The 26975-nt window shown below is 43.6% G+C and overlaps 1 protein-coding gene across 1 annotated transcript in view; it reads right to left on the reverse strand.

Annotated features, from left to right (window-relative positions):
- LOC133758816 (coiled-coil domain-containing protein 192-like) overlaps window positions 1-26975 on the reverse strand; it is a 136878-nt gene that overhangs the window by 97171 nt on the left and 12732 nt on the right. The window contains exon 3 of the mRNA XM_062189959.1: window positions 18938-19045. Coding sequence (XP_062045943.1) covers window positions 18938-19045 — 108 coding nt within the window. The remainder of the gene's footprint in view (window positions 1-18937; window positions 19046-26975) is intronic.

Consider the following 26975-nt stretch of genomic DNA (forward strand, 5'->3'; position numbering starts at 1 on the left):
CATACTTAAATATTTATTCACAATAATCATACGCATGCATAAGTACAGTGTGTAATCCAATACCTCTATATAACGCACACTGATAAAATCAAGTTAATTAATGATTTCCTCTCTGCCATTATTTTTTAACTGGAGCCTTGCAACGCCTCTCTTCTATTTGCTCAGAAAATACATAATAGATGACAAATCATCACACCACTAGGGAATTTTCCTTCTAACTCTGATTTGGCACCCATTATTGAACCTCTACCTGTACACTTCCCCAGCTTCTAGTAATCACTGCTCTATATTCAGACTGAGGGTTTTTTTCAAGCTTCCATAGAAGAGGAAGAACACGTCAAGTTTGTCTTACGGAGCCTGGCTTGTTGTTCTGAATGCCCTCCACTTGTATACATCTGGCTGCAATGTATTTCATTCTTTATGGTTGAATAATATTCAACTTTATGAATATGTGTGTATAGATATGTTTACAGATACACACACACATCTCACCCTTTCATTACCTATCTGTTGGTAGATTCCACAGTTGATTCTATTTCTTGGCTATTGTGAATAGTGCTGAAATAAACATGGTGATAGAGGTATATCTGATACAACAGCTTCACGTCTTTTGGGTGTGTAAGTAGTACTGAGATTGCTGCATCCTGTCACAGTTCTGTTTCCAGTTTCTTGATTCTCCATACTGTTCTCCATAGTGGCTTTGCTATTTTCATAGTGGCATAGTTCATAAGAGTTTCTCATTTTCCACATTCTAGACAGCAATTTGGTTCTTAGATCATAACCATTCTAACTGTAATGAGGTGGTATCTCATCATGGTTTGGATTTCAATTTCCCTGATGGCTAATGATACTGAGCATTTTTTCATGTATTGGTTGGCAAATTGGCTTACATTAAAAAGATAGTTAATTGGTTCATTTAACTGGTAAATACAGGTTCCCTTGGATTCTTAATTTTTAGAAAAATCCCATGTTACCATCATTGGCTTCCCAACCCCTGCACTCCTGGGAAAATATTTCCCCATAGTTGAAAACATACAACCCTAAATTATATTCCTCTCCCAATATCTTTTGCTAAGATTTATTTTATTTATTTCAAAGGCAGAGTTATGGGGTGGGGGCAGAGATCTTCCATTCATTCTCCAAAATGGTTGCAATGGTTAAGTCTGGGCCAGGTCAAAGCCAGGAACCAATAGCTGGATCTAGGTCTCTCACATGGGCTCAGGAGCCCAAGCACTTGGACCATCTTCTACAGCTTTCCCAGGAGCACCAGCAGGGAGCTGGACTGGAAGTGGAGCAGCCAAGACTCACACTGGCGCCCATCCAGGACATCAGCCCCAAAACTCTTTTTCAGTCCGGCTTTTGCCTCCACAGTACTGAGACTGATACCGTCAAGCTTGTCTTTGATCCTTTTCTGGCCAAACACAGCACCCAATTTTCTGGTCATCTCATTCAACTGCACAGTAAGAGAGTCCACCTGGGATCACTCCATGCCTTTTGAGATACACCTTTCTGCTTCCAGGACACAATTCTCTGGATTCCATTCTGATTCTCACTTTCCTTGACTGCATTTTCCTCTTCTAAACACTGACATCTGAGGGATGCGCCCTGGGCCCTCCTCTCTTTCTTATCTACATTCTTTGTCTCAGTTATCTAACTGGGTACCTGGTTGAAACCTTAGATACTCTCAATTTGTTTCAGTGCAACCTCTCAGCTTAAAACTCATAGGAGGAAACCTTAAGAGGTCATGGAAAATGAAATAAAAAATAAATTTATTTTGATGCCATATCTTTGAACTTCATGCATAGTTTTTTCATAATATACATTTTTTCATCAATTATCTGAAGACCATTTCTAAGTGTAGATTTCGAATATTTTTGCAACACAGTAAACTTAGCTTTTAATTCCACTTTCCATGAACTTTTTGAAGTACCCTCAAATAGGCAATTACAGCAACCTACTTACTGTTGTCACTTGAGTGTATCCTATGCATCTAAAAATTAACATAATCACAATGAATTCCTCATAATCTACTCCTACCCCAGACATCACCCTCTGCCGCAAAGCCACAAAGCTTTTTAGTTTGTTTTTCCTCTCACCGTGTGCCCAATCCATTGCTAAGTTCAGTTATGAAAATCACCCTAAGTACTGTTGTCCTCCACATCCCACATACACGCAACAGCAATGAGGCTGGCAGGATAGATTTCCACCATCACTCAAAAGCAAATCTTGCCGAACCTTACAGAGTTCATGCTATAGAGAAAAGGAGGACTTCATTTAAAAGCAAAGGCCCCCCTTGTAAGGCTTTGCAAGCTGCCTTGTGTTCATGTTACAAATTATGCAAAGCCCAGCAATAAATTATGGAGGCAAACACTTTAAAAATGATGGCTCCTGGCCGGCTCCGTGGCTTAACAGGCTAATCCTCCACCTTGCGGCACCGGCACACCAGGTTCTAGTCCCGGTTGGGGCGCCGGATTCTATCCTGGTTGCCCCTCTTCCTAAGCCAGCTCTCTGCTATGGCCCAGGAAGGCAGTGGAGGATGGCCCAAGTGCTTGGGCCCTGCACCCACAAGGGAGACCAGGAGAAGTACCTGGCTCCTGGCTTTGGATCAGCGAGATGCACCGTCCGCAGCAGCCATTTGAGAGTGAACCAATGGCAAAAAGGAAGACCTTTCTCTCTGTCTCTCTCTCTCTCACTATCCACTCTGTCTGTCCAAAAAAAAAAAAAAAAAAAAAAGATGGCTCCTACCTGTGGAATGGGTAGGAACCCTAATGTCTGAAGATTCATTTAGCTCATACAACTGGTTTGGTCTCATTTCAATTTTACAACTAAAGCTACCAACTAATTCCTCCTCTTTCACCCATCCTACACAAACCAGACTTGTGCATTCATTAACATTAATATTTCTGCCTTCAACAGGTTATTTCCAGCCATTTCTAGATTCATGTACATCTTAAAATAGACCTCCAAAGACCCATAATTTAGCAGCATAGTTAGTCCTTTTTAGTCTGCTGGCACTGACACACAGTACCACTAACCAGGTGATACGAACAACAGAAATGTATTGTGCTGCAGCCGCGGGAGTTACAATCTAGGGATGGGCAGGCATGCTTCCCTCAGAGGCATCCATTCTTTGTCCCCTGGCTTGTGGTGCTTGCTGCAATCTTTGGTGTTCCTAGGCTTGTGGAAGTAGCCCCCTGGTCTTTGCCTTCATGTGAACATGGAGAGTACCTGTGACCCAATTTCTACTTTTCATAAGAACACCAGCCAGACTGTAGTAGAGCCCTCTCTAGTCTTGTATGGCCTCGTCTTGAGTAATCACACTTCATAAGACTCCATATTCAAATAAACTCATGTCCCAGGTACCAGGAGTTATAATAATTTTTTAATCTAGTAAATATAAATTTCCAAAGTATAGTTTATGGATTACAATGGCTTTTCCCTCCATAATTTCCCTCCCACTCCCACCCCTCCCATCTCCTGCTCCCTCTCCCATTCCATTCACATCAAGATTCATTTTCAATTATCTTTATATACAGAAGATCGATTTAGTATATATTCAGTAAAGATTGCATCAGTTTGCACCCACAAAGAAACACAAAGTGTAAAATACTGTTTCAGTACTAGTTATAGCATTACTTCACATTGGACAACACATTAAGGACAGATCCCATATGAGACGAAAGTACACAGTGACTCCTGTTGTTGATTTAACAATTTGACACTCTTGTTTATGGCATCAGTAATCTCCCTAGGCTCTAGCCATGAGTTGCCAAGGCTATGGAAGCCTTTTGAGTTTGCTGACTTCGATCTTATTTAGACAAGGTCATAGTCAAAGTGGAAGTTCTCTCCTCCCTTCAGAGAAAGGTACCTCCTTCTTTGATGGCCCCGTTCTTTCCACTGGGATCTCACCACCAGAGATCTTTCATTTAGATCTTCTTTTTTTTTTTTTTTTTCCAGAGTGTCTTGTCTTGGCTTTCCATGCCTAAAATACTCTCATGGGCTCTTCAGCCAGATCTGAAGCCTTAAAGGCTGATTCTGAGACCAGAGTGCTATTTAGGACATCTGCCATTCTATGAGTCTGCTGTGTATCCCGCTTCCCATGATGGATTGTTCTCTCCCTTTTTTATTCTATCAGTTAGTATTAGCAGACACTAGTCTTGTTTGTGTGATCCCTTTGACTCTTAGACCTATCAGTGTGATCAATTGTGAACTGAAATTGATCACTTGGACTAGTGAGATGGCATTGGTACATGCCACCTTGATGGGATTATATTGGAATCCCCTGGCATGTTTCTAACTCCACCATTTGGGGCAAGTCCGATTGAGCATGTCCCAAATTGTACATCTCCTCCCTCTCTTATTCTCACTCTTATATATTTAACAGGGATCACTTTTCAGGAGTTATAATTTCAACACATGCATTTTTAGGGCACAAAATTCAACCCATAACACCCCAAATTGTTTGCAGACAAAGCTCTGAATAATGAAGACATTTAAGTTCTAAGTAAAAGGCAGAAATATTTACAAAAAGGTCAATCAATAACTGAAATCTAAAGCTAGGAGGCCAGACACCTGGATTCCCAAGATTCTTTTAATTTCCCCCAAAAAAGTTTCCTAGGCCTTGCAAATAGCTAAGAAGAGCAGAGAAGGCAACGACTTTGGGCCTAGCTGTTAGATTCCGATTAGAACATCTGCATCCCTTAGTGGAGTGCCTGGATTTGATTTTCAGCTTTGCCTTCTGATTCCAGCCTCCTGCTAACACAGATCTTGGGTGGCAGCCTTGGTGGATCACGAAGCTGGGTTTCTCACACTCACAGAGGTAATCTGATTGAGTTTCCAGCACCAAACTTTGGCCTGTCCTAGCCCTGCCCTGGCTGTTGTGGGCATTTGGTAGGTGAACCTGCAGATGGGTGCTCTCTGGCTGCCTCTCTTTATGCCTCTCAAATCAATCAATCATTTAATCAATTTATCTCAAGAGAGAAATGAACAGACATGGCAAAACAATGAGGCAATAAATCACTGACTTGGATGTAAAGGTCAATGCTTGGATATCATAGTAAAAAAGCAATCATACCAGAATCTGAGAAATTAAAACCAACACAATATTGAACAAAAAGTAATTAAATAGCAACAGAGCTATTGTTGTTGCTAGCTATAATAGAGACAAGTCTCAATCCACAAACTCAAGGGTGTTATATACATTTTTTATTTTCTGTAAATCCTATTTTTCAATACAAAGCTTCCACCTATGGGTAAACAATCATGTCTGATGACTCAACAACCTCCGGGGTTGTTCACCCATCTGGGAGCCTTGTATGTTCCCAGGGCACAGGGGAAGCCTCTCTGGTCCCAACCTGGATACAGCTCAGAAACCCTTGTCCCCAGGCATGGGTCCTGGCAGGTGAGCTCACCGCACAGCTGTGCTACAAGAGCCTGGGGCCCACTCCCAGGGGACAGCTCTGCTTCTGGCTCTTTCTCAGAGCTCACTCCTATATAGCACACAGGCTTCCTCTGCTGGTGGCATGCACACGGTGGATGCTCCAGCCTCCAGCTTGGGGAAAATTCACTTCTGCCATCTTTGGGTTTCTCTCAGGGTTGCATATTCTCCAAGCTCCCTGTTATTCTCTTTGATAGGTTTAGATTTTTGTTTGCACAAAACCAGGCAACTTTAGGAAAAGTCCCCTGAGGTTAAGAAATACACAGTCCCCTGCTTTGTTTGAATGAAGAAGGCCACTGTTCCCAGATGAATTTTAAAGAAGGAAGTGATGGTTCCCACCAGAACACAACCTTTAACTGACAGCTACTTTAGAGCATGTGTGGCTTCCAAAGAAAACAGAAAACACATGAGAGGGAAACGGAGCACTCAGAGACAGGGAAGGGACTGAGGGGCAGAATACACACACTCCAAGCCTCAGGGTGACATGGCCCTTAGCGCTACCAGGAGAGCATGTAACCAAGACCCAAGAAAGCTTTGCTATAGATGGTACTGGCTTCCAGAATCTCTTCCTTGACCTACAGTTCCTCTGTCGAGAGTAACTCATGAAGCTAAGGGAGCGACCCAACAGCTCCCATAGTTAACAGTGAAAATCTCAAGGCTGGCCTCTATTTCCGAGTTCCGGCAAGAACTCACAGGCAGGATTCTGGATTGGTGTGACATGGGACTTAAGCACAGGTGCAGGGACTAGACCTTGAAGAAAGGAGTAGATGGGGTGGGACAAGGACAGTGTGGAAATCACGGAGGTCCGGGCACCTGACCGAAATATCCAGACCAGATCACGAGCACTACCTTAGTGTGCCACATACAAATTCTTGTCCAACCCACTCCCTAGAGAGGAAGACTTAGATGTTGGTCCCCTGACCACCCACTGCATATTCTCTCTAGGCTTTTTCTGCAGGCATCTGCACTTGACGCCCTGTGTGATCCGTCACTCTCAGTAGGTGCCTCTCTGGTGCTCCCCATGCTACAGCACAGAGGTTTGGCCTTGGCTTTGACTTTGGAACAGGGACGCTGACAGCGATCTCAGGCAAAACCAGAGAGCAGCCTGCACCTTCTCCTCCCTCACACCTTTACGTAAAAGGTCTCTTTCTGTCTGATATGCTACAATTTTAAAATAGTCCCATCGGATCAGAAACACAGTGTTAAACATTTTTTTTTTGCGGCCTGGGGTGGGCACTTGGCACAATGATTAAGATACGGTTTTGGACATCCTGCCTGGGTTCCAGTTCCAGCTCTGCTTCCAACTTCAGCTTCCTCCCCATGTGCATCCTGGGAGGTACTGGGTGATGGCTCAAGTAATTGGGTTCCTGCCACCCATTTGGGAAGTAATTGGGTTTCTGGTTCCTCATTTTGGCCTGGTCCAGCAAAGAGAGAGAACAATCTTCCATCGGCTAGTTCACTCCTGAAATTGCCACAACAGACAGGGCTCAGCCAGACCAAAGTCAGGAGCTCCATTCAGGTCTCCCTTATGGGTACAGGGGATCAAGAGCGTAGGCACCCACTGCTGCCTTTTGCAGGGCATTAGCAGGGATCTGGAACAGCAGCCGAGCTACCAAGACTGAAAACCAGCTCCCAATGAGTTGCTGGTGCTGCAGGCAGCAGCTTTACCCACTACACCACAATGCCAGCCCCATGAAGCCCATTTTAAAAAAATGAACTTTTAATTCTATTTTTCCATGAATTATTATTTTTTGACAGGCAGAGTGGACAGTGAGAGAGAGAGACAGAGAGAAAGGTCTTCCTTTGCCATTGGTTCACCCTCCAATGGCCGCAGCAGCCAGTGCGCTGCAGCCGGCACACCACGCTGTTCTGAAGGCAGGATCCAGGTGCTTCTCCTGGTCTCCCATGGGGTGCAGGTCCCAAGCACTTGGGCCATCCTCCACTGCACTCCCGGGCCACAGCAGAGAGCTGGCCTGGAAGAGGGGCAACTGGGACAGAATCCGGCGCCCATACCGGGGGAGACCAGGAGAAGCACCTGGCTCCTGTCATCGGATCAGCGCGGTGCGCCGGCCGCAGCGCGCCAACTGCGGCAGCCATTGGAGGGTGAACCAACTGCAAAGGAAGACCTTTCTCTCTGTCTCTCTCTCACTGTCTACTCTGCCTGTCAAAAAAAAAAAAAAAAAGAGTCTGATAGAGGATCATAGAGTCTCCACATTCCAGAGATCTAAATAAGAACATCCAAATTACACATCTTTGATTAAGAGTCCCTAGCCTCAGCGGTAAACTGAGCCTGTGTGTGGAGCCTCTCATATGAAATGAATGGACTCTAACATCTAATGATTCAAATATCAGACAGCTGGGGTGACCAGATTACATAATCACCTAGAATGTGACCAATCTTTAATTCAGCCTGCTTTTTCCTCAGTCCTTATATTTAATTAATCACCAAATCAATTCACAAATATTTCTTGCCTGTTTTATCTCTATCTCACATTTGACACCTTATCATTTCTAAACCGGATTTTTACAACAGTATACATATTGATAAGCCTGAATCTGGTCCCTCAAATCTGTCCTTCCCATTCCTTTCTCTCAAAACTTTCGCTCTTGACTGCAAATCAGAATATGCCTCCTTCAGGACTTTCTATGTCACCCCATTACCTACGGGTCAATGTGAAGTGTCACAATATAAAGACCACGGAATTTGACAATAAATGGCTATGAGACTGCGGGGCCACCTAGGGCAGCATCAACCCAAACTTGGTGGAGACAGAAAGGGCAGGGTAGAGGAAGTGGCATCCAAATGAAGACCTGCAAAGACGACGATTCTTGGGTTTGAGGGATAGTGAGAAAGCAGAGGGAATAACGAGAATAGAGAAATTCTAGACAAAAGACAAAGTGTACATTGCTTCAGATTTAACTGTAAGGAAGAAAGTCTGTCTTAGATGAAAGAACTTAGAATATGGTACACTCAAGGAACTGGAAATGGTAGAACAGTAGTATACCGAGGGTGCTCTAAGATACAGCTGAAGAAACAAGTGGTCAGATCAGAAATGGCACTGTAAGAAATATACATTTGACCTTGACAGGGAAAGAGACTAGCTTAGGAATTTGAGTTGAGGTCGATGTCGTAGAATCTCTACCTGGCTGGAGTGTCAGGGAGTCATTTGACAAGGACCACAACAAAGGTAAAACTGGGGGAGACTGCTACAGATGCTGGCCTGGATAAGGACAGCGACAGTGGATATAGAAAAAATGGCCAATTCAGGAATTAGCTGTGGGGGCATCATTCATGAAACTGATCAACTGACTGAACGTGTGGGGTGAGGAGCAGAAAAGAATCTAAGAACATTTCTGAACGAGCTATGGAATTTACCATTTCTGCTGAGGGCACTAGCCTAGGGAATGTGGTGGAACAATCTGACCTGGTGTGGGAAGCTGATAGGCTGAATTTCAGGGAAGCAGAGCATGAGTTAACTTGAGAAACTTAGTGGAGCTGCTCAGTAGGTGGTTAGATCATCAGGTCAGAGGATCTGGATCAATAATAAAGACTCCATTCTGGTTGCAGGTGGGAGGGAAGTTATAGGAGGGGGAAGCCATTGTAATCCATAAGCTGTACATTGGAAATTTATATTCATTAAATAAAAGTTAAAAAAAAAAAGACTCCATTCTGCACAGCTGCATGCCTTAAAGCCACATCACCCAGAGAAAGTACACGTGACAGAAGGGCTTTCCCATTTACAAGACGGCCGACACAATCTCCCTGCACTGTTCAGAGAAATACACTGGCGGATATACACGAGAGTACCTAGCAGGATGCCTGGCTCACCGCGTAAAAGGTCAGCAAATGTTTGCTGAATGAAGAACTGAAAGGAGGTAGCTCACTAACTGCTAAAGGCTCAGGGACTGGAAGCTTGGTCCCTAGAGCAGCGGCGGGGGGGAGGGGGGGGAGCGCATTAAGATCATGAGGTCTCCCCCTCTTCACAAATGGCCTCTTGCTGTCTGGAAGGAAGGGTCAGGTCTCCTAAGAGTGGATGGTTCCCCTGAGAAGGGGTTGTTAGGATTCTGCCTGGTACCTTCCCAGAACCCCTCTCTGGCGCTACCTCTCGCGTCTCCTGCACATACTCCTGCCACCATGATGTCACCTGTCGTGAAACCTTCACCAGAGCCACACAGATCCCATCGTCATGAACTTGTATCTCCAGAATTGTGAGCTACATGAACTTTTCTCTCTGTAAAACACCTGCTGTAGGTGCTGTGTTTTACAGACGCAAAACTGATTAAGATAGTGGCTTACCAATTTACTGGTAGATGTTTAACAGAAGGAAATTTACCATCCCAGAAAAAATCTTGGGAAGAAAATGTAGACTAAGCCCACCCAATTGCACCTGCTCTTATCAGCTGAACAATAAATGCTTAGGGAGGAGGATTTGCTGCTTCTTAGACAAGAAGATTACTTTTATTAGCATGCGGTCAGCTATTTAAAACTGACCTCTGTTTGATCTTGACATTTACAAGCCAAAGGAAGTCTTCAGTTGTGTAACCGGCCAGCAGTCCACACATCCTGCCTGCAACTACAATAACAGAAGCCAATTTGTCCTTGTGCCTGATCCTATTCAGAACAACACATCCCTTCACCAGCTTGGAGTTGTTCCCTGACATTCCCTGAGGCTCCCAGTTTATGCCCAGCAAGCCAGTAACACAGTGAAGACTAATAATGTCTGTTTAGAAGAGAGGTTGTTAGGACTTTTTATATTAAAGAGGGAGCTCTTCTGCTGTACAATCAATCAGAACCCTGCCTTAGCAAGCTGTTGAATGAAGTTCCTAATTACCAGGCTCCGTGTGATAAGGAAATCCACTGCAGGTCAAACAGATGCTTGTGACTCGGTGACATTAAACTTCAAAACAAAACACAAAACAAAAACTCATTCACAAAATCTCATGATTTCAGATTTGGCATATCAAGCATAATTTTAGAGCATTTGCAGAAATGAATACTCCCACCAAGGACACATACTTCTTTCAAGTAAACTTGACATCAAGGGACCCACTGTTGCCATTAAACAATGAAAAAGCAGAACATTTTTGAGCAATCTCAGTATGCATCAGACCACGTGCTAAGTACACATTTTCAGTATCAAAACATTTGTTGAAGGTCAATGCTCCTCTATTTCTAAACTTAGAGAAAATACAGATCAAACATGAAGAGGTACCAAGGTGCAATTGGGTGCGCTTAGTCTACATTTTCTTCCCAAGAAGAAAATATTAAGAGTTTGCTTTAGGGCCATAGATGTATCATGATTAGTAATTCGTTGGTTATTAAAGTCGAACATAATAGGTTTTTGAGCTTATGTTTGTTTCTGGTCCAAGCCTTACTACACCATGTACAGCTATGCCTCATGAACTGAGAATAAATATTAGCCAAACTGCTAAAACTTTCAAAATAAAGTCAACCTTCAAAACCCTTCCTTTTTTGGTACTCTGATCTGTTTCCTACAACCCCACCAACTACTCTCTTTTTATTTTTATTTTTTTGACAGGCAGAGTTAGACAGTGAGAGAGAGAGAGAGACAGAGAGAAAGGTCTTCCTTTTTCTGTTGGTTCACTCCCCAAATGGCCACTATGGCTGGTGTGCTGCGCCGATCCGAAGCCAGGACCAGGTGCTTCTCCTGGTCTCCCATGCGGGTGCAGGGCCCAAGCACTTGGGCCATCCTCCACTGCCCTCCCTGGCCTCAGCAGAGAGCTGGACTGCAAGAGGAGCAACTGGGACAGAATCCGGCGCCCCAACTGCGACTAGAACCCAGTGTGCCGGCACCACAGGCGGAGGATTAGCCCAGTGAGCCGCGGCGCCGGCCTCCAACTGCTTTTTGAGCCCTGTCTGACTGCTGATGGCCCACTGTTACTGTCTTCCGGCCAAACGAGTCCTAAAAAGAAAATTTGTATCTTTAAAAATGTCATCTTGAAGAGAAAACCTGAGTCTTAAACCTCTGGACTAACTCCGGAGATTGCCTTGAGCCTACTTTTGTTACTATGAATAAACACACACACACACACACACTCCAAAGCTACAACTATCGTTTTTCAAGTCCAAAAGCCCACGAGTCACTCTCAGGAACCACACTTTCCGATGGAAGTTAAAACCCAGTGTAGTCCTGACGACACATCCAGCACGGCAGAGTACGTACTGCCGTCTAAAGCCGCCCTCCAAGGTGCTATGTGCTTTCAGCGCTCAGCAGTTTACTGTCTGTGCCCGCCCACTAGAATGTCTGCTAACCTTGCTTACTGCTGTATCCCCATTTCTGAGAGCAACGCTTGGAATAGAGCAACGCTGTTCCATCAAAGAATGAGCGCTGCCCCCAAACAAAATGAACTCGTAACTTGGCCTTGGCCTTGACTTTGAAAAGTCTGGCAAACCTTGGGTCTTGGAATAACAAAAATTGTGTCTGCAGGAAGTAATATGTGGGGAGCCAGTTAGAAGGGATTCCCACCTTTCAGAATCGAATTGTTCCTTCCTTCTCCTTACTCTCAGATATCCTCTAACTTGCATGTTCATGCGGGCAACCTACACATTCTCTTTTCTTTTAAAATCTATTTGGAAGAGTTATACAGAGGGGTGAACACGCGCACACACACACACACACATACACGGGGGAGTCTTCTATCCACTGGTTCATTCCCTAAATTTCCATGACAGCCAGCACAGGGCCAAGATGAAACTAGGAGCCTGAAATGCCATCCTGGTCTCTCACAATGACTGCTGGGGCCCAAACACTTGGGCCATCTTCTGCTGCTTTCCCAGGTGTAACAGCAGAAGACTAGATGGGAAGTGGAGCAGCAAGGATTAGCTGACTCTCACATGGGATGCCAGCCTAACAGGTGGTAGCTTAACCTGCTTCACCACAACGCTGGTCCCATTCTTGATCAGATACTTGGTCCCTACCTTTTACACTCCATATGAATTTATCACATGACTTCAGCAGGAAGTAGGTATATCCAACACTGTCATTTTCTACTAACTCGAGACTTGCTGAGCACAAATTTCTTAACAATATTTTTTGTTGTTTTTGCCACACTTCCTACAGCTTTTCTATGTTAAAAGGGCTTCAAGTTGCTAATGGATCTTTCTAGGGGATTGTCATTATGTAAAAAATTTGGAGAACTGAGAAATCCAATGAAGAAAATCCCATTTCAGTATGAGATACTCAAATGAACATCTTGTGTTTGACTTTTTGTATATGAGGTCCCAAAGAACATAAATACCTAACCAGGTACAAGCCAGAACTGGGGTTCCAACCATGGTATCTGCTCAAAGTAACATAGCTGTAGACCAGTGGAATACACTTCGCAAATCCAGGGGTAAGCTGATACATCTATGGCCAACTGATTTTTGTCAAGGGTGTCAAGATCATTCAGCGGTAAATGAACTTTCTCTTCAACAAATGGTGTTGGGAAAACAAAGACTCACATACAAAAGAGCACAGTATCACCAGAACAAAGTGCTATGGGCATCAGTAAGGTCAACGGGTTAGATGACAGAGTCAGAGACGACTGTTTGACAATCAAACACATATGCACTTTTCCTAATGAGAGAATTCCTATACTCCTAGGGAATGGCGATGTGCCCAGCTAAAAGATCTGCATTTCTCAGCCCTTATGCAGATAGAAGTGGTCAGTGATATAGAACTCATGGATGGGACTTTCTAGAAACTTTCTTAAAAGGGTTGCTCAGCTAACAGCTGCCCAGCCTTGCACGTGTCCTTCTTCCCTCTCAGTGGCTAAAAGGTAACTAACATGGCTGCAGGTGCAGGAGCATCTGGGACCTTAAGGATGGAAGCCAGAAAGAGACCAGATTCAGGCCTCCAAGGATTGGAGAGCTACTACATCTGTCCTAGGATACCTGTGTCCAGCCTCACCCAGCTTCCCACCTCCCAAACCTGGCATCAAATCGTGAAATCTCTTTCCCAGTTAGTGTTTTTGCCTGCTTAGCAAGTAACTGGTATTCTGCTGTATACACTACACAGGTGGCATCTCGAAGTAATTCTGACTGCATAGTTGTTCCTGGATCCATCTCTGTGGTGGGGAAATGACCTCCAAACCCTGTCTGTGTCAAAGAAAACCCTGAAATGACCAGATACCCAGGCTGTCCATTGTGTTCCCACTCTGGGCAAAATCCGAGAATGAATAGACACAGACAGAAACTCTAACAGATGAAACAGAAAGGAGAATAGGTTCAGAGCACTCAAGTCCCTGTGTCAATGAAGAGCTGAGAAAGACAAGTAGACAAAGCTGGGTGATGACGAAGCCAGCCAAGGTAGAACAAGGGAGCTTGCATGAGGGCACAGGACAAGAGCAGGGTCCTTTCCTGGTTCAGAGACCAGAGAATGTGTGCCCTGGAGAAAAACTGTGCTGTGTTTGGAGCCCTCCTTCAAATGTTTTGTGAGACATCAGTGAGCAAACAAATTTCACATATATATGCATATATACACTCTATTTAAGGAAGTTCATATGAAGATGGAGCTCAAGATAACGCACATTTCCCATCAACATTTTGCAAGCCTCCATATGTGTGACAGGCAGACTTCTGTTGTTGGCTGGGGCTACGATTAACTTATATGGCTCAAGTCTTGAAGAGAATCACATAGTTCTGCTATGACCCCGTGTAGGAGTAGAGATGAAGTGAACATTTTTAGGGAACTTATAGTACTATCCTATTCGATTTGAGCTGTTAGAACAAAATACCATGAAACTGGGTAGCTTATAAAAGTAGAATTACATTTCTTACAGTACCAGAGGTAGGAAATCCAAGATGGATGCATCAACAGACTTAGTGTCTGGTGAGATCCACTTCCTGGTTCATAGATGGCACCTTCCTGCTTTACTTTTACATGCCCAAAGGGGTAAGCGAACTCCTTTGGCCTCTGGTATCAGGCACCTAACAAAAACACTCACTGAAAAATGTAATTAGATGTTATTTTGCTGCAAAGAATACTTGAAACCCCTGTGTAGCATTTTCATGACATAGTTTCTATGAATCTTTTCAAAAATCCCTCATATACACAGATGTGCAATATTTTTTGGCACAATAAACATCTGTTAATTCTATTTTCTGATAATTTTTTGAAGTTATCACTTAGAAGGACTCTGACATCATACCTAAGGGCTCCACTCTTTGGTGACTTAATAGCCTCTCAAGGACATGTCTCTTACCACCATCCCCTTGGGGGTTAGGCTTAGGGATGACTCAAACATTCAGACCACAGCATGGGCTAGGAGGGTGACCACCTATCTGACTTAATCTTCAAACACCTGCAAAATCAGCATGGTACTCCCTCCTAAAAAGACACCTGTGGCTGGAAGATGACGTGAACTCCCCAAGGTCACAAAGCTGGACTGATCAGCCTGCAGCTGGACCCCAGCAGCCCCTGACAAATGGGTGAGACCAGGGCTGGGCCCACTGCTGCCCGCGGGAGTATTGCCCCGGCAACTCTGCTTTGGGACGTATGTGGATCCATGCTTTGTGGTCAAACTGTGGGTTTTCTTGGCTTCTTGTTAGAACCAGTGTCAGCACAAAAGTTGTCAGATCTATTTGCATCTGTGGTCATAGAAACCAGTGCACCAGAGCTTGTCTCTTGGTCCCCCTGAATGCACTGGAGATAGAAGCCAGTTCACAGGCAATCACAGCTTTTCATGAGTTCTTTAGAAACACATGTACTCTTTTGCCTCTCACATTCCTAGCCTTTTCTTTCCCGTTCTTAAACCCCCTTCTTTTCTTTTCCTATAATTTCTAGACATGTGGCTTTCCTCCCAAATAGTCTAACGTACAGGAAATATAATCAGGTATTTTCTTAGTGAAACTGGGTGAAGTCCAGAGTTAGCATCAACGGCCAAGATAAAAGCTCGAGTCTAATGACCGTTTCCCACTCTCGCTAGCTGCCTTGCAGCAGTTACTTCTCACAGCCCTGACTAGCACAGATGACAACTCTTACTCATAAATTATCCTGCTCTCCTATTTCTTTTATTTTGACAACAGTGACATGACTGCAGAGAAATAAGGAATAATTGTCAACTAGAGCGGAGCCCAGCAAAATTCTGTTTATGGTGTGACCTCACCAGTGGGAGGAACCACAATAATCAGCTACTTATTTCCTCTCTGTTTCTAGGTGGTTTTAAGTTTTTCACAGTGCACCAAGGGAGGCCTTGCTGGAGGAGACACTAAAAATATCCGATACGAATAAACTGAGGCCCAGAGCCAAGAGATGCTTGGTGGAGACCACAGTCCCAAGCACTGACATTTCCATTCTGAGTTAATTCTGTGTTCTTCTCCAAGAGGCACAGCCAGGAGGTACGAATTCAGTTAGCAGTGAGATTTATCCTTTTCTCAAAGGCAGAATCCTCTGATGGACGAAACTCTAATTTCCACTCTTTTGTCCAGCACAAGCTTTTGTCCTTGTTGTTTCTTCTGTTCTGTCCACCCCCCCTCTAGCTCACTAGGCCAGCCCAGGGCTCAATAGTAGGACTAACATAGCAAGGGACTTCAATTTTGGCTAAAAAATTTTAAAATAGGAACAGTTTTCCAGAAGTTCATGAAAAATGCAGATGCTGAAAAAACTTTGCATGCATTGCAAAATAAACATGTTTTAATTCCATTTTCACAACATTTTGAGGTGCCTTAATACAGAACTTGGGTTACCAGGAAAGCCAACTAATATTCTCAACATCTCTGCACCAAATCCTAAATGGATGACATTTAAAAGAAGTCTTAGCGTGGACAGTGGCAAAAATACTCAAACACACAGAGTACTCATGGAAACAATCTGTCTGCAGCTGCTCGTTGGCATAGCCTGATAAGGAAGACAGTGGCACCCAGTGGACGAATGGTTGATTGTTGGAGACAGGTGTTTTGTGTTGAAATACTCTCAAGAACTTTCTTTGGAAAGGTCACTTGCTACCCTTTCCCTAGCCTTCTCTCATCCTATTTTTTTAAAACATCGATTGACATTTTACAACAAAGGACACGAACAATGTTCTTATAGTTTTATCTTTTCAAGGATAAGACTACACTAAAACAGTGGACAAATGAAAGACCCCAGGATTAAGTCCTTTGAAAACAGTCTCAGTGTTTATCTGTTTAGGACGTAACAGTAGAGACAGCCAACTCAGTTTTTCCCCAAACCATGACCAACAGGTAAATTTGGCAAGGTCAGGAACTAGAAGACCAAACACACCCTCGACCCTGCAATGTAACATTGTCAAGCAATTTAGTTCATCTGAGAGCCATAAGAACACCCATTTTCACCATCCACCTCTGGCATCGAGTCTATTTTCTGTGAACCATATGTGTACAGAACTCTGTCTTACACTAAGGGGCTTCACAAAGTTCATGGCAAAGTCCCATCATTTTTCAATTCCAATTTTTCACCAACTTTCTGAAGCCCTCTGTAAGTATTTGTGCCCCTAATCACCAAACCAGCATCTCACTTATGCCAGTTACAAAGAAGCTGAGCAAGAGCAAGTTTCCGTTTTCTATATTTAATCAGCTCAACTCTGAAAAAATAAATGCATTGAATTGTTTCGTGTTACATAAAGGGATCACGCAGCTAAGACTCTTAAATAGGAGTGGCTATTTGTATGGGATAAAAATATCTCATAAGGAACAGAAGCAATGGGTACTTTCAGGAATGACCTGAATCTCCCTGGTTTAAATGAGCAATCAATTAAACTCACTCAATAACAAAACAAACATTGATCTCAGTGCAACCAAAGGCCATTAGAGGTGCCCTCTCCCTGGGTTAGAGGATCTGAAATGGTTAGCCTTTTGCTTTGAGTGACAACTCGTGTTCACCAAGGAAATTTCTGTTATTCATAATATTGTCACAAGGTGAGCCTTGGTTTTGTTTGGAGGACAAAAACAGTTGACAAGCCAGGACTATGGGATCAATCTGAGATGGCAAATTCCCCAAATGACAACATATCACCCTTAATTGATGAAGGTTCCTTAGTGAACCCTTGTGTTAATTGCATCTTGTCAGTCAACAGTGAACACATCCCAATGTAAGAGGCGTACATTTTTGTTAAGCTGAAAAATACATTAAAAAAATAAATGGAGGCCTTTTGTGTGTGTATCAGTGCACTGCACGTTAACTATACTTCCTTTTCTCATAATGTAGCCAGTGTCTGCAGCTCTTATCACTTGGATTTATGTCTCATTCCCAAGAAATGCTGGAGATGCTTCTTCCCACCAAAAGTTCTGAAATGTCACAGATTTCTGTGTTGCAGTTCTTAGTGTTACAGGCCTTTTTTATTCCTGCTGGGTTGTCTCATGACCACAAAGAATAAGGTATGCAGACAAGGAAGGAAGAGCCCAGTGAACTTTACCAAGAGAAAGAGAAAGCTCCTGGTAACCAGGAGGGAACCCAAAAGGGGTTTTTATGTGTTGCTAAAGGAAGAGGTTTAATTGGCCTGTATGTAAGGCTAATCAGGGACCGGACATCCATGTAGGCTATTGTGCATAGAGTTTCCAGAGTGCTCAGCCACTGTGCAACATGGCCAATATGTTTGGCAGAGGCAGTGCCTGAGGGCTCCTGGAGGGTGACACTGTGTATCCCACTTCCTTTCTTTTCCATGGGCCCTTGGAGTCCTTATCAATAGCACAAATACCTCTTTCCCTTTGTTTCTTCAAATATTCTAATAAAATTCTGGTATAATGATACTGTAAAACAATACTGCCTGCAGTATTTTTGAAACTCAATTGCTTTCTAAATACCTTAAAAGTATGTTTTCATTTTGTTAGGGTCCCTTCTGTCATTTTTCTCTCCACTGACTGTCACTAAGAGTAAGCACTGGCACCCCCCTGCCATGGGGGGACCCCGGCTCTCTGCAACAGGCCCCTGTTTCCAGGGGAAAGGTAACTCCAACAAACAGCTGCACTGTGCATTGGCAGCAAAGAGCAGTCTTATGGTTTGAGCTTCACTAACAGCCAAGCCACTGTCTGAAATGAGGGACCTGCCATACACAGAGCTGGAAGGTGTGCAGACCTCGGTACAGCCTGGGCTCCACCGATGGTCCACTCTGCCTCCGTGAGCTTCCAAAGCCCCATAGGGAAGTCAATATTTGACGAACTCTCTTCAAAGTAAACTTTCCTCAGATAAATCAAAACAATCAGTGCTGTGGGGCATTAAAAGGCTTAATTTTATCTTTTGGCTCCTCCGCTGACAATATAAATAGACTTCACTTATTCGGGAAAACTGCTGAAAGAGGCCTCGCCTAACTCAGGACCTGCATCAAATGAAACTGAAATCAAATGTAAACATAAAAAAAAGTTAAAAGACTGAAAAGTTCCATACAGATTAAAGTACTGCTACATGTAAAATGAATGAAATACGTTGTATGTGTGTGCACACACATCAACAGTGACATAGGTTAGAACACACGTTTAGATTTACACTTGCCAACACTGCACATGGAGGAATATATATTTCCAGTTCCCATGACAGGTATTACCTGTTTGGATAAAACTTTAGCCTTTTCTTCTGCTTCCTTTAGGCAAATCTCCAAGGACTCAAGCTGGGCCAAAGCAAATGCCGTCTGTCCAGGGTCCAGGGACTCTTGCTTTAAAACAATAATCAACTATTACTTTTTGACATGCAGAGCTTCCTGAGAGCATCTAAAACAATTTTATGGACTCAGGATAGGCTTAATAAACTCACACAAATCTGCCCTCCCCTTTTTAAAAACAGCAGTAAAACAAAATGTCATCACTGAAGAGTTTTACTTAACAGTTTAGTGTCTGGGAGAAGAGTGAAAATTAAATGACAGCGAAATAGCTTTAGAAATTCAGATTAAAATTGTTCTCAGTGGAATTTGATTAATGTGCATCTTTTCTACTCAATTCAAGAGGGCAGAATTGAAACGTCACATTCCTAATGAGGTTGTCGTCTAAATCTCTGCATTTGTAACCTTTGCCTACCGAGAGCAACAGAGTCATCGGCACTCAAGAGATGTCCATTTTTCCTCTTGTCTTCACACTGTTACCACAAAGGTCATCAGAGCAAAGACACCGGGTGTTTCAGAACCAGATTCATCTTCCCCCAGAGTCTGGCTACCATGACTTCTATCAAGACTCTTGTAGACTTTGCCTCTCAAAAACTATCCTAAAGTTCCTCTTGCTCAGCTAGAGCTGAAGAGTCTGCCAAAGTCGTGTGGAAATATCAGTTACAGGCCCTACTGAGTCTGGAGCACATCCTAACTACTCACTCTCTGGCCACTGGGATGGTGTATAATCACAGAGCAATGTGAGAACTGCAAGAGGAAAACTGCCCAGTTGCCAGGATCCTGAACTTTCTATAGTCTCCCTGGGTGTGTCCTGTTTTCCCAGGAGTGCACCTGCTGCCTCAGCTGCTTCTAATTAACCCCCTCATTCCTATGGATCTAAAGTGCCTGCCACTTTGCTTTTTCCCTTTGGTTTCTGAGACCACCACTTTTACGCAAGCACACATTTCCTGATGATACAATAGAGCCATCTGGTGGCAAACAGAACCCGACATTTTTTAAAAAGCCTTCATTTGGTTCCATGATCATTTATACATTTATATACAGTGCTATGAACAGAGCCCCTGCCACTGGCCTCTGATATAGATGGAACTGCATGGGATGAAGAGCAAAGTAATGTGGCTACGGCACACAACCAACCTGGCTCCAAAGCCAAACTCGGCCACACATGGCTGTCTGGTCCCCCTCTAAAGTTTTCCTTTAAGGGTTGAACCTGTTCCATTGCTAAACTGCTATGAAGAAGGGCATGAACCAAGGACCCTACTGTGTTCCTAAATCCGTATATAGGAAATACATCAAAGTTGTGTAGCTTAAAGAAAATTTTTAAAAAAGAATTTGCATGAACCAACCTAGTAGATCAGCCAACCCATGTCTCCAGGCCAATTTCTGCAAACACCCAAACGTTCCCCAGCCAGGGACAATCACTTCCAGGAAGACAGAAGCACTAAGTCAAAGCCAAACGAAACAGGCCTGACAGAAGACTGTTTTAAATAACGCAGGACGTTCAATACCCATAAATCCATGAGTTGTAGAACAGTGGGTGACCAGAGTAACCTGTAGAAAAAGCAAAGTGCGTCTTCCATAGCCCAGCTGTAAGCCACAGGTCCCCAGCCTGTGACCTGGCCTTCTCTGCCTCCCCAACTCCTTGGCAGGAAACAGCTTATATATAGGCAAGCACGTGTGTCACTGGGAAACGACTCCACTAACCGAGCAGAGGAATAAAAAGGCAGGAACAAGTTCAGGAACAGGTGAATACATGAGGTTACAGGTTCTGAAGGGGGGGTGTGTGTTTCCAAAGAGTCTTAAACAGGTGTAGCCAGCGACTGTCCCAGGTAGGCCAGGTGTCACGACAGACAGCACAAAGACAGGATCTTCTCCGTTCATCTCATTCTACTTCCAGGCATACGTGGACACGTGCAATTTGTGTTAATAATGAAAACAAATACTCCCTGATTAAGCTAAAGGGCAGGTGAATTATATTAATAATCAGTCTGTTACATGACATCACAATGCTACAAATACCACAGATTAACATGAAGGATTGAACTGTGTGGTCTAAAAAACATATTGAATTTGTACTCCATCTTAAAAAATTTTCTTCCTAAATATCAAGCCAATAATCTCAGTATATACAGCTAAGATAGCCAAAATGATTCAACTAAAATAATAGTGCATATTAACAATTCAGCAAGCTCTTTGATTACAGTTCAAGGCACTTGACTATTCTATGTATTGAGGTTGATCATTTACTAACTGAACAGATCTTACAGGGACTCCCAAGTGCAAGAGTAGACTGCATTTCGGTTACACAAGTTTCTAATTTGAGAATCTCTCCTTGCTTTTAAGCCTTTCTTTCTCTGTCCACAAATGACCTTGGCACACCCTTCTCAGCCATTTGAAGTCCCTCCAGCCTAAGGACCGGTTCTGTCTTCTGTCTCTGACTGACCCCCTCCTTCAGCTATGGCCCCTGTGTACAGAGTCAAGACTTAACTCAGAATTAAGGAGGCGCCCATTGACTAACTGTTGATTGACAGGAGGCTCAGCAGTCCTGGGGGTGGTGGCACCAGCTCAGAGGCTGCAACAGTGACTCCTTTGAGTGATGCTTCCCCCTCTACAGGCCTGGGACGCCGACAGCGATCAGAGCCCCAGCGAAACTCTGCTAGTTAAGATCAGGGACAGCTTGTGCAGCCAAGGGCAAGGAGGCTGAATGATGTGGGCCTGCTGTCAAGACGTACAGAGTTAAACCAGTGACTCCTTCAACAGATGAAGTACTTGACAAAGGTTCAGAATTCCATTATCCCAAAGCCTCTCGGGAGAAAAACCTGTTATTCAAACTGGGTAGCTTCCTTTAAAATCCTAGTGGAAGAACTTAACCGCAGGGTCACTATTTAAACAAGAGATCAAGAAGAGACCAAGTGAGAAAATCATCAAGTACGTACTTTCTAAAAAAGACCATGTACTCAATGTATGCATGTGCATTTAGTCAAAAGCCAAGATTGCTAAATCGCAGTGTGGTCCTAACAAATTCCGGCTTCACAGAAGCGCATTTGGACACAGCTCAGAGGCAGAGACTGAAACGTCTGGAACGATCTGGGACCCTGCTTGGTGGTGCAGCAACTTCCCACCAGAAGAAACGCACCTTGGACACATTTTCTCACGGGGAGCTTCCTGCCTGCTTGGTATCTCATCTCTCCACTACTGCCGCATTCTCCTGCTGGTTGCCAGGCACCCACCACGGCCCTGTGCGTCCTCATTCCTCCAAACCTGCCCTCCCCAGTGAACCACCTTCTTCCCTGTCCACCACCCACACCACCTCCACTTCGCACCCCGGCCTTATCATCCCTCTTCCTCATCATTCCTGGCCAGAATTTCATTGCACAGCAGAAACCTCACGTTCTTCTGTGCTTGGCTTTTGCCAACAGTTTCTTAGGCTATTTCTGCTTTAGAGGAAGTCTAACAACTCCATTCCCCCAGTTCCCGTCCTTTCCAGTGCAAACAGCATTCCTCTGTGTTCAGGGATGCCTCAGTCATCACTCAGTAAGAAAGTTGAAGGTAAAATGCAAATAGAATACAACACCAGGTTGCAGAAGGAGCCCATCGTCAGGCCTGGGCAGGAGCTGGCTATGGAGGGTGCCAGGCAAGCACTGATGAACGGGCACTCTGCTTGTGACTGGGACCCCATGCTTGGTATAGGACGGGATTCTTCCGGGCAAGGTTACTTTGGGCCAGCTGCTCCGCTGGGATGGGCCTCAGCACTTCCATCTGTAACCGAATCAAGTGTTGACTAGACCCTAGATGGACACACATGGACATACCAATGCTGTGACTGAGGACCAAGGGGGAGTCCAAGTTCAAGGGCATCAGCTCCGTACAGGTGGCAGAGCTCTTTGCCTTGTCTTCATGGAAGAGGTATGGGGACGGGTTGGGAGAGTATGTGAGGATGCATCTAGGAAGAACACAGAGTACAGACATGCACATGCTGCCAGGCCCTCCCTGAGGGCAGGAGGCACAGATCAGTGGAGTAAGAAGCCTCACCTTCTCTCTCCTCACCTTCTGCTCTCCTGTCTGTTTCTCCCCCAGGGCGGAGCCCACCACAAGCCACAGGGTCCAGGTAGACCAGTTCTCCCACAAAGAGCAAAGAAAGGCAAGGGTGTCGAGCTGATGGGGACTGGCAACAAAGGAAGTCCAGCCAAAGGCTTTCCTGTCTTCCTGCTCCCCACGTCAGCTAGAGGCTCACTGTTGCTTTATGATAACATTTCCACCATCAGGAACGAGAGGACAAAGCAAAATGTTGAAGAGGACGCTGAATATTTCATGGAGCCGAGATTTATTCCACTCACAGGGCTGTCGATTGCTCCGAGATTAGGATGGTATTCCTCGCTGGTGTGTCAAGAGGATGTTCCTTTCACAAATGATGGTGGTGGTCTTTGGAAACTCCTGTACTTCAGTGTCATTTCTCAAAAAAAAAAAAAAAAAGGAAAGTTGGCAGTCCTAAGAGAACTCACTCTCTTTCAAGGACAAAAATTCTTAGGAAATACGGAAGTGTGCAGACCTCCTATTTAAGGGATCTCTGTTAACTTCTGGACTATTTTATCAGGTGGCCTTTCCAAAAACATGATCCCTGAATTCCCCTGGAATGCACTTTTCTGTAATGTCACATTTAGAAAGTTTCCAGGATCCTATTTTTCTAAAAAAAAAAAAAAAAAAAAAAAAAAAAAAAAAAAAAAACCTCTAAAGGTCAACTTTTCTTCCTGTGAAAATTTAACTACTTTTCCATTTCTATAGCACTGACTGATAAAATAAAAGAAAAAAAAGAAAAAGACCTCAGAAAGGGATTGTTGACTCAGACTTTAATTTATAAAAAGATTGTTGGCATGGAAGTTGAAGAGAAATGACCCTGTGGCATTTGATAGCTTCATAAATAACTTAAAATAATGGCTTACCCCAAACTCTTAACTTGCCAACTCTCATTTCAATTCAGTTCAAAGTAATTCAATTCGTTTGAGTTCAAAAAATATTTATGGAGGGCTATTGGCCAGGTATTTATGCCAAGCAGTGGGGGAAATTAGTGGTAACAAGACAGGGATGATTAATCTCCTCACCACAACTCTCAGCTTAGAGTCGCACTCCAATGCAAAAAACCTGGAATTCAATTTGATGTTTAAAAAAAAAAAATCAAAAGAATGTCCAAAGTTTGGTGGTTAATGTAACACTTTCATGCTCACTCATAATATACTGTTCTGGGCACTGGGGTCTTGTTCTTTTCCCTTTGAGGAGAATTCTGGAAGATGCCAGAAGGTGTTAAGAGGCCTCCCTATCCTGTTTTCAAACACTCCAGTTCTATCTGAAGTAACTATGCTGTGTAGGCTCTTTCACACTCTTTTCACACTCGTACAAGTGTAGGCCTTGTACCAGTAGTAGCACTGGAAGAGAAAGGGGGCCTGGTAAACAGGATCTATCTTCCATGGCTGGTATTAAAGCTAAAAGTCAAACAGGCTCTGGCTTAGAGGACACCAGAATTTGAGTTCAATATATTCCCTCTAAGGGTACTTTGCAAAGTTTAGGGAAAAACAGAACTAAGATTTGCTTGGGTCCAAAAACAGATTGAAACTTGAGCATAGGGTTTTCATAATATGCATTTACTATCAACTTTTTGAAGACCCCAAGTATGCTACTGAATTTATTCCATGAGGTAGGCCTCAGCTATTATGATTTCTGTTAATCATAAATTCTTTTGACTATCTGATAAAATTTGAATTATCAGAAAAAATGTATATACACGTATTTGTACACACATACAATGAGCATACATCTGCTTAATTTTGTATATACTTTCAGAAAGGCAAACACCCTTTTTCATACCATCCCTACAGCCCAAATTAAGAATTCACTTTTTTGGAGAGAATATTTTCTTCCAATCACTTGTACTTTTTATTCTAAAATCAAAGGCAATATGTTAATGAATGGGCATATCAGGGTGTTCTTGCTGCCTCTGTATAAATTGTACAGAGGAATAAATACAGACTCTTTTCCTACTGGGAAAATTCCCCAAGTTAAAAGGAAACCAAGAGTTCCTTTTTTTCTGGACATTAGAGCAGGCTGTCTTCCGAAGGCAGCCCGGTTTCAGTACAGAAGCAACACAGGCACTGGAGTTCACTTGTCCTGGGGACCATTAAGTCCAGGGTCCTATAATGAGAATATATTTTACTCATATGAGAATAGACAAAGGAAGGGAATGGCATTATTGAGAATATTTTGTTATCTTTCAAAAATAACACTGTGAACATACTTTACACCACTGAGCATTTCAAAATACTTAACATGGTTCAAATGGTAACTCTGATATGATTTCTACCACAATGCAAGATTTTAACAATTCAAAGTAACTTAAAACACACATGTAATAAATAGTGAAATAAAGGAATTAGCCTATTAAAACTCAATCAACTCTTCTTTTACAAAGATTTAGTGACAGAGGAGGAGGGAGATACACAGAGCGATGGAGTGGGAGAGGGGGAGGAGGAAGAGGGAGGAGGGGAGGGGGAGATCTTCCATGCACTGGTTCACTCCCTAAAAGGCTATAAAAGCCAGGGCTGGACCATGCAAAGCCAGGAGCCTGGAGCTCCATCTTGGTCTCCCCCATGGGTAGCAGTAGGCCAGTTGTTTGGGCCATCTGTCACTGCTTTTCTGGGACATAGTGGGAAGCTGGATCGGAAATGGAGCGGCATGGACTTGAACCAGTGTTCATATAGGATGTGGTCTTTACCCCCTATCCCACAACACTGGCCCCTATTCAATTATTCCTTGTATACTTCTTAGAACTGTTTTGAGAATAAAGTAAAAAAAAAAAAGAGTATAAATAATGAAAACTGTAAAAAGGCAAAAACCTAGCATATTCTTACTGAAGCAATGGGTTTTATTTTTTAAAAACTTTCCAAAAAGGCTGTTTAAATAAAATTTTCCATTAAGCGGGGCATAACATACCACAAATACTTTCCCCATTTGTAAAGTTAGTTCTTTACATAGTTAAGTCCTTTTGTGACCGAGTTACTTGTTTTCTGACACTTCATAGATAAGCTCAGATTGAATTCTTTGACACACTGACCAACCATGTTTTCATCCTCCCACGAATTCCAACGGAAACACACGGCTGTGGGACGCAAGATCTTCAAGTCAGCTTATGAATGGGGTCATGAAATTGTATTGCCATAGCCTAGGCAGCTTTTCAAAGCCGGTCTTGTTGAACCCATCACTGGGACACTGTGTATACTCAACAGCAACTGTTCTATGATTGAGAGTATTCAGAGTGGAAGGAGTTTCTTTTTTCTTACCAATGAGTTTGAGATTCTAAATAAGTTAACTTTAAGAAGATCCCAGAAACGTAACTGCCGTGCTAAGAACCACGTGCAGAGTCCAATGATGGTGCTCCCAAAACTTAGCAAGAGGATCCTTAGTTGAACTTGATGTTCTATGAGAAAGCTCTTTTCTCCTCCCTGCCTGGCATTTGCACAGCCTTGCTCCTTACAAGATCTGAAGGGGCAATGTGTTATGCATCCTTTGTATCAGATAAAAGCCCAGCAACAATTTCCATAGCACATTCCAAAATGATAAGGCAAGCTGAGGACAGAAGAGAGGCTCACTTTCTTCAGTGAATTTCCACTTCTTTTAAGGTCTGCCAGTCTGGCCTGGCCCAGAGTAGCAGAGAGAAGACACAGCACACCCAATAGAAGCTACTCACTGAGCGTCAGTATTCTCATCTGTGGAACGGTACCATCATACCAAAAGCATCTTGACCTAGGTGTGATTGGCTACCTTGCCATTCTGCCTGCTTAGGGTCTCCCCTACTGGGAGAATTTCACATTCTCCAGTTCCCCAGGGGCCAGGAACTCCCTTCTAAGCATCCTTCGCAGGCAAGGAGTGGACAAGTTACTTAGGCTTCCCGAGTTGGACACAGCAGCCTCTGATTTCAATACAGACAAGCGTGCTAGGG

This window comes from Lepus europaeus, chromosome 4 (genome assembly GCF_033115175.1).
Source record: "Lepus europaeus isolate LE1 chromosome 4, mLepTim1.pri, whole genome shotgun sequence".
NCBI classification, from domain to species: Eukaryota; Metazoa; Chordata; class Mammalia; order Lagomorpha; family Leporidae; genus Lepus; species Lepus europaeus.